Below are 13,290 nucleotides of genomic sequence, written 5' to 3'. Positions count from 1 at the left end.
CATACTCCCTGATCCTTACTTACTTGTTATGTGTGTCATACTCCCTGATCCTTACTTACTTGTTATGTGTGTCATTCTCCCTGATCCTTACTTACTTGTTATGTGTGTCATACTCCCTGATCCTTACTTACTTGTTATGTGTGTCATACTCCCTGATCCTTACTTACTTGTTATGTGTGTCATACTCCCTGATCCTTACTTACTTGTTATGTGTGTCATACTCCCTGATCCTTACTTACTTGTTATGTGTGTCATACTCCCTGATCCTTACTTACTTGTTATGTGTGTCATACTCCCTGATCCTTACTTACTTGTTATGTGTGTCATACTCCCTGATCCTTACTTACTTGTTATGTGTGTCATACTCCCTGATCCTTACTTACTTGTTATGTGGTTTCATACTCCCTAGATCCCTACTTATTGTTATGTGTGTCATACTCCCTGATCCCTTACTTACTTGTTATGTGTGTCATACTCCCTGATCCTTACTTACTTGTTATGTGTGTCATACTCCCTGATCCTTACTTACTTGTTATGTGTGTCATACTCCCTGATCCTTACTTACTTGTTATGTGTGTCATACTCCCTGATCCTTACTTACTTGTTATGTGTGTCATACTCCCTGATCCTTACTTACTTGTTATGTGTGTCATACTCCCTGATCCTTACTTACTTGTTATGTGTGTCATACTCCCTGATCCTTACTTACTTGTTATGTGTGTCATACTCCCTGATCCTTACTTACTTGTTATGTGTGTCATACTCCCTGATCCTTACTTACTTGTTATGTGTGTCATACTCCCTGATCCTTACTTACTTGTTATGTGTGTCATACTCCCTGATCCTTACTTACTTGTTATGTGTGTCATTCTCCCTGATCCTTACTTACTTGTTATGTGTGTCATACTCCCTGATCCTTACTTACTTGTTATGTGTGTCATACTCCCTGATCCTTACTTACTTGTTATGTGTGTCATACTCCCTGATCCTTACTTACTTGTTATGTGTGTCATACTCCCTGATCCTTACTTACTTGTTATGTGTGTCATACTCCCTGATCCTTACTTACTTGTTATGTGTGTCATACTCCCTGATCCTTACTTACTTGTTATGTGTGTCATACTCCCTGATCCTTACTTACTTGTTATGTGTGTCATACTCCCTGATCCTTACTTACTTGTTATGTGTGTCATACTCCCTGATCCTTACTTACTTGTTATGTGTGTCATACTCCCTGATCCTTACTTACTTGTTATGTGTGTCATACTCCCTGATCCTTACTTACTTGTTATGTGTGTCATACTCCCTGATCCTTACTTACTTGTTATGTGTGTCATACTCCCTGATCCTTACTTACTTGTTATGTGTGTCATACTCCCTGATCCTTACTTACTTGTTATGTGTGTCATACTCCCTGATCCTTACTTACTTGTTATGTGTGTCATACTCCCTGATCCTTACTTACTTGTTATGTGTGTCATACTCCCTGATCCTTACTTACTTGTTATGTGTGTCATACTCCCTGATCCTTACTTACTTGTTATGTGTGTCATACTCCCTGATCCTTACTTACTTGTTATGTGTGTCATACTCCCTGATCCTTACTTACTTGTTATGTGTGTCATACTCCCTGATCCTTACTTACTTGTTATGTGTGTCATTCTCCCTGATCCTTACTTACTTGTTATGTGTGTCATACTCCCTGATCCTTACTTACTTGTTATGTGTGTCATACTCCCTGATCCTTACTTACTTGTTATGTGTGTCATACTCCCTGATCCTTACTTACTTGTTATGTGTGTCATTCTCCCTGATCCTTACTTACTTGTTATGTGTGTCATACTCCCTGATCCTTACTTACTTGTTATGTGTGTCATACTCCCTGATCCTTACTTACTTGTTATGTGTGTCATACTCCCTGATCCTTACTTACTTGTTATGTGTGTCATACTCCCTGATCCTTACTTACTTGTTATGTGTGTCTTACTTACTACTTACTTACTTGTCCCTGATGAGAAGCAAATTGTACTGGTGAAGAAAGTAACAAGTGGATTTTATTTTATTTCTACTTTTAAATTTGAAAGATTGAACAGGTGATTCAAGATTCTGTAAAACTAAAAACATTTGAGGATCATTTTGAAGATCTGGCAACATTGCCTTGTACAAGAGATGTAATATAATAATAATAATTAAGGATAGCTCTGTTTTTGCAGTGGAATCTGTGTATTGTCAGTTTTAAGGGGGTGGAAATATTCTCAAAATCGACTTTTCAGTTGTTTCTGATAGAGGGATAGGAGTGATATCTATCAGATGCTTTTGGTCCCATAGAAAATATATATATATTATATATACTCCTAGCCGAAATTATCGCCGGTCAAAGCTCAGCGCTTCAAAAAAGAACCGATCTCGCCCCAGTGACATGCTCCTTAGGTGTGATTTTGAGAATATTTCCATGAAGACCCTCCCCCCTGCCCCCTTAAGAAAGGACCTTTATATCAAAATGTAAGTATAAACAAATTTTGTGAGCTAGCAAAATGCAACAAGTGTCAGGACAATTTGTACCTACTACCTCCTTCATTGTGCAGGTTAAGAAAGTAGGTGTGGAAATGTCACCAGTTTTCGTGTACATTAAACCCCCTTCCTTCTCAACACTGGAACAGAGACTACGAGACAGAAACACAGAGAACAAGGACAGTTTAGAGAAGAGACTTTCTCAGGCTAAAGTAAGGACAATTATTTGGATTTTTGAATATAACAGAATTCCAACACTTCGGCCAAACTTTTTTAGAACATTATCAGTCCTGAATAACACCTGGTTGCTAGGCTACAGTACACTGGTTGCTAGGCTACAGTACACTGGTTTACAGGCTACAGTACACTGGTTTACAGGCTACAGTACACTGGTTTACAGGCTACAGTACACTGGTTGCTAGGCTACAGTACACTGGTTGCTAGGCTACAGTACACTGGTTGCTAGGCTACAGTACACTGGTTGCTAGGCTACAGTACACTGGTTTACAGGCTACAGTACACTGGTTGCTAGGCTACAGTACACTGGTTGCTAGGCTACAGTACACTGGTTGCTAGGCTACAGTACACTGGTTGCTAGGCTACAGTACACTGGTTTACAGGCTACAGTACACTGGTTTACAGGCTACAGTACACCGGTTGCTAGGCTACAGTACACTGGTTTACAGGCTACAGTACACTGGTTGCTAGGCTACAGTACACTGGTTGCTAGGCTACAGTACACTGGTTTACAGGCTACAGTACACTGGTTTACAGGCTACAGTACACTGGTTTACAGGCTACAGTACACTGGTTGCTAGGCTACAGTACACTGGTTGCTAGGCTACAGTACACTGGTTTACAGGCTACAGTACACTGGTTTACAGGCTACAGTACACTGGTTGCTAGGCTACAGTACACTGGTTTACAGGCTACAGTACACTGGTTGCTAGGCTACAGTACACTGGTTGCTAGGCTACAGTACCCTGGTTTACAGGCTACAGTGCAATGGTTGCTAGGCTACAGTGCACTGGTTGCTAGGCTACAGTACACTGGTTTACAGGCTACAGTACACTGGTTGCTAGGCTACAGTACACTGGTTGCTAGGCTACAGTACACTGGTTGCTAGGCTACAGTACACTGGTTTACAGGCTACAGTACACTGGTTGCTAGGCTACAGTACACTGGTTGCTAGGCTACAGTACACTGGTTGCTAGGCTACAGTACACTGGTTTACAGGCTACAGTACACTGGTTGCTAGGCTACAGTACCCTGGTTTACAGGCTACAGTGCAATGGTTGCTAGGCTACAGTACACTGGTTTACAGGCTACAGTGCACTGGTTGCTAGGCTACAGTACACTGGTTTACAGGCTACAGTTCACTGGTTGCTAGGCTACAGTACACTGGTTGCTAGGCTACAGTACACTGGTTTACAGGCTACAGTACACTGGTTTACAGGCTACAGTACACTGGTTTACAGGCTACAGTACACTGGTTGCTAGGCTACAGTACACTGGTTGCTAGGCTACAGTACACTGGTTGCTAGGCTACAGTACACTGGTTGCTAGGCTACAGTACACTGGTTTACAGGCTACAGTACACTGGTTTACAGGCTACAGTACACTGGTTGCTAGGCTACAGTACACTGGTTTACAGGCTACAGTACACTGGTTGCTAGGCTACAGTACACTTGTTGCTAGGCTACAGTACCCTGGTTTACAGGCTACAGTGCAATGGTTGCTAGGCTACAGTGCACTGGTTGCTAGGCTACAGTACACTGGTTTACAGGCTACAGTACACTGGTTGCTAGGCTACAGTACACTGGTTGCTAGGCTACAGTACACTGGTTGCTAGGCTACAGTACACTGGTTTACAGGCTACAGTACACTGGTTGCTAGGCTACAGTACACTGGTTGCTAGGCTACAGTACACTGGTTGCTAGGCTACAGTACACTGGTTTACAGGCTACAGTACACTGGTTGCTAGGCTACAGTACCCTGGTTTACAGGCTACAGTGCAATGGTTGCTAGGCTACAGTACACTGGTTTACAGGCTACAGTGCACTGGTTGCTAGGCTACAGTACACTGGTTTACAGGCTACAGTTCACTGGTTGCTAGGCTACAGTACACTGGTTGCTAGGCTACAGTACACTGGTTTACAGGCTACAGTACACTGGTTTACAGGCTACAGTACACTGGTTGCTAGGCTACAGTACACTGGTTGCTAGGCTACAGTACACTGGTTGCTAGGCTACAGTACACTGGTTGCTAGGCTACAGTACACTGGTTTACAGGCTACAGTACACTGGTTGCTAGGCTACAGTACACTGGTTGCTAGGCTACAGTACACTGGTTGCTAGGCTACAGTACACTGGTTTACAGGCTACAGTACACTGGTTTACAGGCTACAGTACACTGGTTGCTAGGCTACAGTACACTGGTTGCTAGGCTACAGTACACTGGTTGCTAGGCTACAGTACACTGGTTGCTAGGCTACAGTACACTGGTTGCTAGGCTACAGTACACTGGTTGCTAGGCTTCAGTACACTGAGCACTCTCACTGAAATAAATGTTGTACTTGAAATGTTACTTAACAACCATGGTATTAATTCAGAGCATGCTAAGAATACACTGATTATTTAAGTTCACTTAAAATTCTGTTGTCACACTCTGTATTTTAAGAGATCTTTGCCTTCCTTAACCCATTAACTTGGTTATGTGACACCTTGTGACACCTTGTGACGGGAGGGGGGGTTTACAGGCTACAGTTCGCACTTGTGACACCTTGTTATGGATCACGTGTTCTGTGTAAAGGAATGCTGTTTTTTATTACTTTATTAGAGCCGGGTTCAGCTGACAGGTCTTTATTGCGCTTATTGTACTAGTTACCATGGTAACTACTTAACTAGTATGTAGCTACTAGTTACCATGGTAACTAGTATTTAGCTGATGTTGAATTGACTAACTAACTGCACCAGTATGTTGAATTGACTTACTAATTGCACCATTATGTTAAATTGACTAACTTATTACACCATCTTACTATATTACTATATTATATAATAAAGCGAGACGATATATATCCGTACCATTTTACTGACACCACGGCATCAACTTTAACGCTACTTTCCACAAAAACCGTAAAAGATATACAACTGAAACCTTTTTGACTGGGTCAAATGCCTTAATGGCTTCCAAATCAGCATGAAAAAATAAAGAATTGGCCAAGAAATAGGAGTTTTAGAGCCCCAAATTTGGACCCCGAGTGGTGTCAAAAACGCGAATTAAATAGGTTATAATTATTTTAGTCTCTTGAGTCTTGACACCATTTTAGGGTTATACGGGTTCCTGCTAGTTATACATTACTTAGCCTGATTACATATAATAATACAGTACGTATTTAATCTATTAAAGAAAATGTACGATTTAATATATTTACGATGTACTCTTGCCTTGGTCCTAGTTCTAAGTGATTGATAAAACTCGACAAACTAAATTCTATTCATTTGCAAACTTTTAAATGTCGAGTTAAATTGTGTATTTACATTAAAATATGACGCAGCTACATTAAGTGGCAATAGATGAACACAAGGAAAATAGATTTTCTCTGTTTTTAGTGGCCATGTCAAATTATTGGCTTATAATAGCAAGTAGGTTAAGTACAGTAATTCCTGTACTGCTGACAATGCAGTACAGGAATTATATAATAGCAAGTAGGTTAAGACTGTACTGCTGACAATGCAGTACAGGAATTATATTCAATGTCACGAATTTATCTGCTCTTTATTCGGTCAAAAAGATACAATACAAATTTCATTACAACATAACACATTCTACATTACAATACATATTACATAATACATTACCATACGTATAACGTATTATCTTATATTTGATCCTTCGAACAGCTGTTGAGCAATGAAACGCAAACATAATCTTAGCAAAATGAATATATTTCTTTTATCTTCAGCATTTAATCAGTCACATAATCTGAGAATATCAATGGTTAGTTTGAAAATGTCAAAAATTCTCATCAAAAATGTAGTAAAGTCTCAAAAAATTAATTTAGCATCTCGTAAAAATGGAATAGTTTATAATCGGAACAAAATTAATCGCATATACTATAATTATGTGGAGTCTGCAGTAGTTCATTAAATCAAAAAGACGCAATTCAAAAATTGATAGACTGCATATATAAACAAAAAATGGACGATTTAAAAATAAAATTCGGGACACCATGAAAAATTAGCTTCCAGAAACGGAATTCACATTGTTCAGGCCAAACGGATAAAGTGTCTTCAATTTGTTAATATAAAACTGTTCTGACTTTCTAATATTATCTGGGGATGTAGAACACAAAATATCAAAATGGAAACTTTCATTGAAAACAGATCTCTCCCTCAAATTATGAACTGAAAAAAGATGTGCCCCTAAAACATTCTCGTCATCAAAAACTCTATGGCTCTCAACATTCCCCTTACTACTCGCCTCTAAAATCTCATAATATTTACTGCGATGACCATTCACACGTTGGCTGAGGCTGGTGACTGTTTTTCCCACGTATACGTTATTAACAGTACAAAGTTTGCATGTCGCGCCGTACACAATGTTGCGTGTCTTACAGTTACCACCTTGAGTTCTGACTGAGTGTCCATTATTGGAGACCATGGAATTGCCACTAACAAGGTGACAAGTTTGGCAGGGTCTGCCTTTCTTCTTCTCGCCAGGTTTGGTGCATGGGTCAGTTGTTCTTGACTCTGAACCTAAGGCAAGCTTCTTTCTCTTGAATAAAGTGTCCTTTAAGTTAGGGGCTCGCCTGGTCACCACTTGGAGTTTAGGGATCCTCTCAGGGTTCTCACTGCTCCATGTACGGCTATTTGAGATGATGTTACTGGCCTCTTTAGCCTTTTCCTTGGTTTCCTCATAGCCCGCACCGAATGTAACAATCCATGGTGTGAAAGAAGGGGGACCCTGATCCTTTGCCTTGTACTGTAAAGTTCTTGGTATCGATCTGACATCACTGATGACCTCTCTCACCATATCAGTAGGATATGAAGACCGTTCAAAAAACAACTGAAGCTCTGCCAATCTCTCATCCAGCAAGACGTCATCATTGATTATCCTTCTGTATCGAAGTGCCTGTGAGAAGACTATACTCCGGAAGGTATGTCGTGGATGGAAACTTGAGAATTCTAGATACCTGTTGGCGTCAGTAGGTTTCCTAAACAGATCTGTTGTGAGTCTCCCTCCAACAAACTTGTACTGAATGTCCAGGAACTGAGTGAACTCCGTGATTGGTTTCACTTCGTATGTAATATCTAAGCCATAGTTATCAACCATCTTACTGCGTAATGACCCTACCCATTCTTCAAAACCAATCATAGAACCTCTCCACATACCTTGGCCCGAAATATCATCCACAAACCGATCAAGGTTCTTGAGCTCCTCTGGTCTAACAACCGGGTCGTAAACCAGACTCTTTAGGACAAAGAACAAAGCAATGTTACCGCAATCCACTGAATTGATACCTCCAGTGGGTACACCGTTAACGACCTCATACCAGTTGTCTGCATTCTTCAAGACTGCCGAATCAAAACTAAGCTGTATCAGTCCCTTCAGCCAAGTCCTGAACTCCTCAGACCAATCTGGTCTACACGACTCCATAGCATCATCTAAGGCTGACATCACCAAGCTATGTTGCAGAGAATCGTATAGAGAAACAATATCAATACTGAAGCTGATCCAAGTATCGACTACTTGTCCGGAAGCTGCCAATTCCTCGAGTTTTATGAGAGCTGCAGTTGAATCTTTAACAAGATCTATACAGTAATCCCTGGCAAGAGGTCCCAACCACTTCCAAACAACAAACTTATCTGATCTTGCAGTTACTCCTCTAGAGAGATCAGTCACGAATCGACTGGGTGGAATCTTTTTCTCTCTAATTTCAGTCTCAGTCAGCTTGTGAATTTTCAGTAATGGGTAACCATACGGAATATCGGGCTTGACTAGATCTGAAGTGCTCTGTGAAAGAGTGTCCCGATCAGACTTCTGAATCAAACCAACCACACACTTAGACTGTTCACCACTTACATACTTCCGCTCCAAACCAGATGACCACAGCTCTAACAACCTCCCTCTCAAAGATCCAGTAGGATCAGTTTGCAAAGGTCTGTATCTCAAAGGGTCCTCAACTTTGGCAGAAGTGATATCCTTGATTATCTGAGGGGTGACAATGATTATCGCACCGCCCTTATCAGCCGATGTTATGGCTATTAAGCCATCCTTGACAGCCTTCTTCAACCACATATACCCTTCACTCTCATAGCGGTTCATATTAGATTCAAGTTTTCTGGGCTTGAAGTTGTCTTACACATTATAACGTATTATATTACAATACATATCACATTACAATACATATCACATTACAATACATATTACATTAAAATACACATTACATTACAATACATATCACATTACAATACATATCACATTACAATACATATCACATTACAATACATATAACATATTACATTAAAATACACATTACATTACAATACATATCACATTACAATACATATCACATTACAATACATATTACATTAAAATACACATTACATTAAAATACACATTACATTACAATACATATTACATTAAAATACACATTACATTACAATACATATCACATTACAATACATATCACATTACAATACATATCACATTACAATACATATAACATATTACATTAAAATTATACACATTACATTACAATACATATCACATTACAATACATATCACATTACAATACATATCACATTACAATACACATTACATTACAATACATATCACATTACAATACATATTACATTAAAATACACATTACATTACAATACATATCACATTACAATACATATCACATTACAATACATATCACATTACAATACATATAACATATTACATTAAAATTATACACATTACATTACAATACATATCACATTACAATACATATCACATTACAATACATATCACATTACAATACATATTACATTAAAATATACATTACATTCTTTACATGCCTTTGAATGAACATGTTTCGCTCTTAATCATGTTAATTTAATCAATACAATTTATTTTAATCAATATGTAGGATTGAATAATAAAAAGCTTGATTATTTCTAAGAATGGATAAAACTTTCTCACTTTCAGAAAGATATGGAGTACATAGCTCAACACCCTGACCTCTTCAATTACACCATAGTAAACGACAATCTGGATACTGCTTACAGCGAGCTCCAGACTGCTTTAAAACCTTTCGTGGAGTCTAATTAATTAATTAATTAATTAATGACAGTGTATGTTACTTTATAATTATGCTTAATCGTTTAGATTATGTTAATTGCCCCAGTGTGACGTCATTGTCTGGTCTCATGTTTCTGTGATTACTGCTTTGTTTGCTGTTTAGTGTTTACTTCGTACAATGCATTTGTCATGCAGTTAATACCCAACAATTCATCAAAACAGATCTAGCCTTTTTTGTGATCGATCTATTTATTGATTTATAGTAGTAGTATTATATGGATCAAATTTCTGTTAAAATTATTGATGAGACAAGATTTTGGTCTCATTATATTTACGACAACATTATATATACATTATAATATATACATTATATATATACAGGGTGGCCCAGAAGTAACTCGCGTAACTCTTCTTAGAAATGCACAGAAATTTCAGAGATTATAGATATGGGTCAAACTTAGATTTCCTGAAAGTTTCGTCAAATTTGATTAATTACAGTGGGTGTGGCACGCCACTCCCTCCTTTTCGCTATTGTCACCATAAAGTGAGAACGCTTTCAGCTAAGAACTTCAGAGTTTCTAGACACATTGGTTTGATAATTGAAGTGCTTTCCCAAAAAAATTTAAAATTTGGGTTTGTTAAAAAAATTTTAAAAGATTTTATGGCCCCTTTTTAAAAGATTTTTGCAGTTTACTTTTGATTTGGGCACTTAATCATTTGGATTTTTTTTCCCCCCAGTAAGTAATTTTCATGGGGGAGCTTTTTTCGTGCGAGAAAACCCCCCCCCAATTTTGGGGCCTTTTGGGCGGGGTAACGAGCATGTTTGGGGGGTTTTGGGAACGTTTGATCACTTTGGAAAAAATAGGAAAAGTGATTTTCCCTTTTTTTAAAACCGAGAAATTGGGGGTTTTTGCGCCCCCCCTTTTTTGTTTGTCCATAAGCCTTTCCCCAACCCCTTTCGGGGGCATTGATTGATTTAAAGGGTTATCCTGGTTAAGTGTGGCCCCACGTATCGAAAGATTTTAAAAAAGGTCATATTTTTAAAAAGGGTTGCGTTTGGGCATTTAAAACCTTTCTGGGCCCCCATCATTTTTTTTTTTTTAAATATTTTTTAAATTTTTCCCAAAAGTACAGAAAATTGCTCTATTTAACCCCAAAAAATTTTATTTTAAAAAAATTTAATTTAAAAAGGGACCGCCCCGTGAAAATTTTCAAACGAAAAAATATGTTTTTTGGCTAATCCCCCATGGGTAACGAGGGTTTTTAAACCGAAACGTGCCCGTGAAATTTTAATTGTTTTAAACGTCTTTTTGATTTTTTTTTTGGTTGATATTACGTTTGTTTTTTTAGTACGGGCAACAAATTTGGGCTGTATCTTCGGTTGTGTGGTATATTTTAGGGGGGGTTTCTGGGGGGAGGGGGGGTTTGGGGGGGGGGGGGGTTGTTTAATTTTGTGAACTTTTTTAAGGGGGCTTGGGGGAGGGGATAATTGTTGTTTTTTTTAAGGTTTGAGAAACATTTTTTAAGGGCAGGTGAGGGGGGGTTGGTTTAAACAATTTTTGTTTTTTATAGGGGTTTTGAAAACACTTGTAACGCCCTTCTTGTTCCCTCCTTTGGGAACCCGGAATTTAAAATTTTCGGGGAACGAAAGCCCCCCCCCCCAAAAATTTAACCCGGGGGGAAATCGCCCCTTTTTATTAATCATTTTATGACGGGTTCTAAACCTAAAATTGCACGAAAATAAAATTTTCGAAATGGTTTTCAAAAACCTATAAACACCCCTTTATCCCCCAAAATTGATGTTTTATTTTTAATAACAACCAAAAGGAAAAAAAAATATTTTTTTGGGGATCCTTCGGTTCACTCATGACCTAGAATTTTAAGCTGAAACCCGCCGATTGGGGCAATTTTCCCCAAAATGATAAAAATGGCCACAAACAAAATTTTCAGATAAAAATGTTTTTTGCGAAAAGTTTTTTTTGCAGCTTTGCAACTTAAAGTGAAGCCCGGGAAGTACGAAAAACCACAGCAGGGAAAAGGAAAACCCCTTTTTTTGGGTGGCCCGTTCCTCACGAACATTTGTTTTCCTTTGTAACATATAAACCCGGGGAGATCTTCCCCTTAAAAAAAATCGAACAGGTATTTCAAAATTTTTCCCCGAGAAAAAAGAAAAAGGAAAAAAAGGTCAAAAGAAAAACAAAATTTGAAGGTAGGTTCCCAAAACCCCCAACAATAAAACCCAATCTACGGGCCAACTGAATTAATGTTTTCTGAGGGAGGGGGGCACCCCTTGTTTTGCTCCGGGGGGGTTTCCCCCCAAAAGAGGGGACCATTTTGTAATAGAGGGGTTTTGTCATTTTTTTGGGAACCCACCCGCCCAATCAAAAAAACGGGAAAAAAAGGAGCAAAATTCGAATCGTGTGTTTAAATTTTTCCTTTCTTTTATTTGCCCCTCTTTTTCACTTTTTAAATCTTTTACCACATTTTGACCCGGCAAAGGTCCGCGCTGAAATATTGCCCCGGGGTTTAAAACACCCCAATGATTACGTCATAAAACTTAAAATTTAGTGTGATTGTTTTTTCATTTTATATAAACGTCCCCATCCCCCCCACGTACTTAAAAATGTTGGGGGGGTTTGGGGGTTTCGGGGGGGTTTGGGGTTTTTTTTTTTAAGAAAAAAAAACCAAAATCTTGTTTGTGTTTTGGGGTCCCCTCCCCCAACTAAATGTGGGTTTACCCGTCCATTTCAGGGAAAAAAAAATTTTAAATAACTAATTTTTTTTTAGTTTAATAGTAAGTCTTTCCCCTGAAATTTTTTGGCCCGGAGGGGAATAATTTTAAAAAAGGGGTTGGGGGGGTTTTAATTTAGGGGGGCCGGGGTTGGGGGGGGGGGGGGGGGGCGGGGGTTTTTTTTGGGGGGGGGGGGGGGGGATGGGGGCCGGGGGGCTTTTCTTTTGGGGGGGGGGGGCCGGGGGGAAAAAAAAGGCCTGTTTATGTTTTTAAACCCCGGGGCAATGAATGGTTTTTTTTTCAACCCCGTGCTTTAGAAGAAAGTGATTTTTTGTAGGGAATTGTTAAAAAGGGAAAATTTGGACGGGGTTCTCGCACTTTGAGAAACCCCCCCCCAAAAAGGGATATTTATTTTTTAAGGGACTTTGGGAAATTTAAAATTCATTCGTTTACATACCATTTAAAATTTTTTAACCCGGGAAATTAGAAAATCAGGGTAGCATGGATACAAAAAAACAAAAAAGGGGGGGGAGGAGGAGGATGGTGGGAGGGGGGGGGGGGGGGAGGACTGGGGGGAAGGACTGGGAGGAAAGGGGGGGAGGGAGGGGAAACTGGGGAGGAGGGGGGGGTGAGGAGGGGGAGGGGGAAATAAAAAGGTGGAAAAAAAAAAAAAAAAAAAAAAAAGGGGGGGGGGGCGGGGGGGAGGAGGAGGGGGGAAAAAAACGGGGGAAAAAACCCCCCCGGACCCCCCCGG

The 13,290-nt window shown here is 39.4% G+C and overlaps 1 protein-coding gene across 1 annotated transcript in view; it reads left to right on the top strand.

Moving 5' to 3' along the window:
* LOC134821958 (guanylate kinase-like) overlaps positions 1-10,285 on the top strand; it is a 40,280-nt gene extending 29,995 nt beyond the window's left edge. The window contains exons 4-5 of the mRNA XM_063832790.1: positions 2,586-2,723; positions 9,713-10,285. Of these exons, the coding sequence (XP_063688860.1) occupies positions 2,586-2,723; positions 9,713-9,835 (261 nt within the window). The 3' untranslated portion in view covers positions 9,836-10,285. The remainder of the gene's footprint in view (positions 1-2,585; positions 2,724-9,712) is intronic.
* The last annotated feature ends 3,005 nt before the right edge of the window (positions 10,286-13,290 follow it).

Source organism: Bolinopsis microptera, chromosome 10 (assembly GCF_026151205.1).
Source record: "Bolinopsis microptera isolate Bmic1 chromosome 10, MBARI_Bmic_1.0, whole genome shotgun sequence".
In the NCBI taxonomy this organism is placed as follows: Eukaryota; Metazoa; Ctenophora; class Tentaculata; order Lobata; family Bolinopsidae; genus Bolinopsis; species Bolinopsis microptera.
Note: the sequence above shows the minus strand (reverse complement) of the source record. Positions and strands in the feature narration are given on the sequence as shown.